The sequence below is a fragment of the Malurus melanocephalus genome, unplaced genomic scaffold (genome assembly GCF_030028575.1).
Source record: "Malurus melanocephalus ecotype Western Australia unplaced genomic scaffold, MMel_1.1 scaffold_672, whole genome shotgun sequence".
Lineage (NCBI taxonomy): Eukaryota > Metazoa > Chordata > Aves > Passeriformes > Maluridae > Malurus > Malurus melanocephalus.
The window spans coordinates 117,494-120,604 of record NW_026623904.1 but is presented as its reverse complement, the minus strand read 5'-3'; the positions used below and the strand labels follow the sequence as shown (position 1 = coordinate 120,604).

General features: G+C 49.8%; 1 protein-coding gene across 1 annotated transcript in view; it reads right to left on the bottom strand.

Annotated features, from left to right (window-relative positions):
* ABCA5 (ATP binding cassette subfamily A member 5) overlaps window positions 1-3,111 on the bottom strand; it is a 33,199-nt gene that overhangs the window by 18,472 nt on the left and 11,616 nt on the right. Inside the window, exons 12-16 of the mRNA XM_057383998.1 lie at window positions 2,823-2,881; window positions 2,251-2,361; window positions 1,815-1,990; window positions 1,272-1,391; window positions 20-162 (exon numbers count right to left, since the gene is read on the bottom strand). Coding sequence (XP_057239981.1) covers window positions 20-162; window positions 1,272-1,391; window positions 1,815-1,990; window positions 2,251-2,361; window positions 2,823-2,881 — 609 coding nt within the window. The remainder of the gene's footprint in view (window positions 1-19; window positions 163-1,271; window positions 1,392-1,814; window positions 1,991-2,250; window positions 2,362-2,822; window positions 2,882-3,111) is intronic.

The window sequence follows — 3,111 nt, the reverse complement described above, 5'->3', positions numbered from 1 at the left end:
CTGGGCTGCAGGACAGCACTCACCAGCCAGGATGTCAGCCTCGTCCATGAAGTGGGTGCTGAACACGGTGACCCCGTGGGCTTTCCTGCTCCTCAGAAGGTTCCAGACGATGTGACGGGAGCAGGGGTCCATCCCTGCTGTGGGCTCATCCAGCAGCAGCACCTTGGGGTGAAACAGTGGGGTTTGAACAGCCCTGACCCCACTGAGACCCCACTGAGCCCCACACCCTGCAGGGTTGGGCTGAAGGGTGCCAGGAGCTCCCTTAAAATAGGAATAATCCCATTCTGCAGGGATTGAAAGGTGCTGAAGGATGTCAGGTATTGGCCCCAAAACAGGAACCATCCCACTCAATGGGGCTGGGCTGAAGGGTGCCAGGAGTTCCCTTAAAATAGGAATAATCCCATTCTGCAGGGCTGGGTTGAAAGCAGACACGTATTGCCCTAAAAGAGGAACCATCCCACCCTGCACAGCCAGTGGGGCTGGGTGAAGGATGCCAGGTGTTGACCCTAAAACAGGAACCATCCCACCCAGTAGGGCTGGGCTGAAGGCAGCCAGGTGTTCCCTTAAAATAGGAATAATCCCATTCTGCAGGGTTTGAAAGGTGCTGAAGGGTGCCAGGTATTGGCCCTAAAATAGGAACCATCCCACCCAATTGGACTGGGCTGAAGGGTGTCAAGTGTTCCCCTAAAACAGAAACCATCCCACCCAATTGGGCTGGTGCCAGGTGCTCCCCAAAAATAGGAACAATCCCATTCTGCAGGGATTCAAAGGTGCTGAAGGGTGCCAGGAGTTCCCCTAAAACAGGAACAATCCCATTCTGCAGAGTTGGGTTGAAAGCAGACACGTATTGCCCTAAAACAGGAACCATCCCACCCTGCAGGGTTGGTGCCAGGTGTTCCCCTAAAACAGGAACCATCCCACCCTACAGGGTCAGCAGGGCTGGCTGAAGGGTGACAGGAATTCCCTTAAAACAGGAATAATCCCATTCTGCAGGGCTGGGCTGAAGGGTGCCAGGTATTGGCCCTAAAACAGGAACAATCCCATCCAGTAGGGCTGGGATAAAGGGTGCCAGGAATTCCCCTAAAATAGGAATAATCCCATTCTGCAGGGATTGAAAGATGCTGAAGGGTGCCAGGTATTTACCCTAAAACAGGAACCATCCCACTCAATGGGGCTGGGCTGAAGGGTGCCAGGTGTTCCCCTAAAAGAGGAACCATCCCATACAGCAGGGTTGGATTATTCCAAACTGGGAATAATTCCACCACTCTCACCTTGGGGTTCCCAAGAACAGCAACTCCCACCGACAGTCTCCTCTTCTGCCCCCCACTTAATTTTTTGGCTTGATTGTCCCTGATGGGCTGCATCTCCAAATCCAGCAGCACCTTCTGCACCTGAAAAACACAGGAAACACATCCATTGCTCAAAAAAATAAATCTGTAACTTATAAAACCAGATTATTCACAATTAACATTCAAATTAACTGCTRCTAATTCCCAATGTTTTGTATCTGAACTGCACAACCTACACACGAAGTTGAATGATGTCTATAATTGGACTTAAATGCCAGATTTAAAATATTTACAGTATTTAAAGTATTTAAAATATTTAAAATACTTAAAATATCATGAGCATTTTAATTTTAGGAAAAAATTAAAAGTTTATCCCTGTCTAAATACCTGCCTGGACCTCTTTTATTGCACCACAAAGTGATATTTCCATGAAAACTCATGTTAAGGAAAAACCCCATAAGGATATTTTGATTTACAGGTTAAAAATGACCAAAAAAAGACACCCCCCAAGCCCAGGGGAGTCACCTCTTGTATCAGGTCGTTCTGAGGGATCCCTTTGATGGCAGCAAAGATGGAAAGGTTCTCCTCCACGGTTAAAATGTCRAAGTGGATGTCGGACTGGGGGCACACGCCCGTGATCTGCCGCACCTCCAGCATCTCATCGATTTCTGACACTTTGTGCCCATAAACTGAGACAAACCCTACAAAAAAAACCCATCAGGGAATCATGGAATGGTTTGGGGTGGAGTGGAGMTTAAAGGACATCTCATTCCTGGGCTGGGGAACTTTCCAGTGGAAGGAGCAGAGAGGGTTTTACAGCTCGGCAGGGACAGGAATTTAAAAATCAACTCTTTTAGAATTAATCCAGAGAAATGCTGGTGCATCCTGGAACACCCACCGAGGTGATCAGCCTTGTTTGACCAAGGATAACACCCTGGGGACCCCCAAAGCCTGCACTCACCATCAGAAGGGGGGCACAGCCCGCAGAGAATGTTCATCAGCGTCGTCTTCCCCGTCCCGCTGTGCCCCAGCAACGCGGTGATCTGCCCCTCGTAGATGTCAAAGGACAAATCTGCTCCACGGGGCACAGGAGAGAGGGGTCAGGGCTGAAATTATGGTCCCAGAGCCACCCCCTGGCCCGGGGGCAGTCCCAAAGCTGCCATTTGGGGTGTGCACTGCACCCCAAAGCTGTGGGATGGGTCGTGCACGGCTCAAAGGCACCCGGGGAAAGGGTGAAACCCTCAGGGAGGGTGACAGGGACATCACATCTCTGCAGGATGGTTCCCCACATCCACAGGAGGAATTGGGGGTGATGGAAAGCCCAGCAGGCTCTCCTCGGGGATGAGGGGCTCATTTTTGGGGTGCTGCTTCAAACACCACCCATGAGAGAGGACAAACCTATCATCTGTGCTCCTGGGCTCACCCTCCCAAAAAAAACCCAAAACCTGAACTGAAACACCAAAAAATCTCTCAGCAGCTCAGCCACCACTCCTGAGCATCCCACAAGCAGCCAGAAAGATGAAATGTTCTTACTCCGGAGAGCCTCCACCGTTTCCCCCTTTTTCCTGAACGTTTTCTGCACGCAGCTGATCCTGAAAGAAAATGATTCACTGCATAAACCAATTCAGGATCTTTCTATGGCATTTTGAATGATGACACAAAAGACAACCAGACTGAAGTGGCAGCAGCTGTGTTAAATAAAACCCATCGAGGCAAGGCAAGAGACAGGATAGGTTTTCCCAAAATTTCCACCCTGACATCAGAAAGCTTCTCCTGATCACCTTCTATGGCATTTCCTCCAGGGGAGAAATGCCACAAAAAA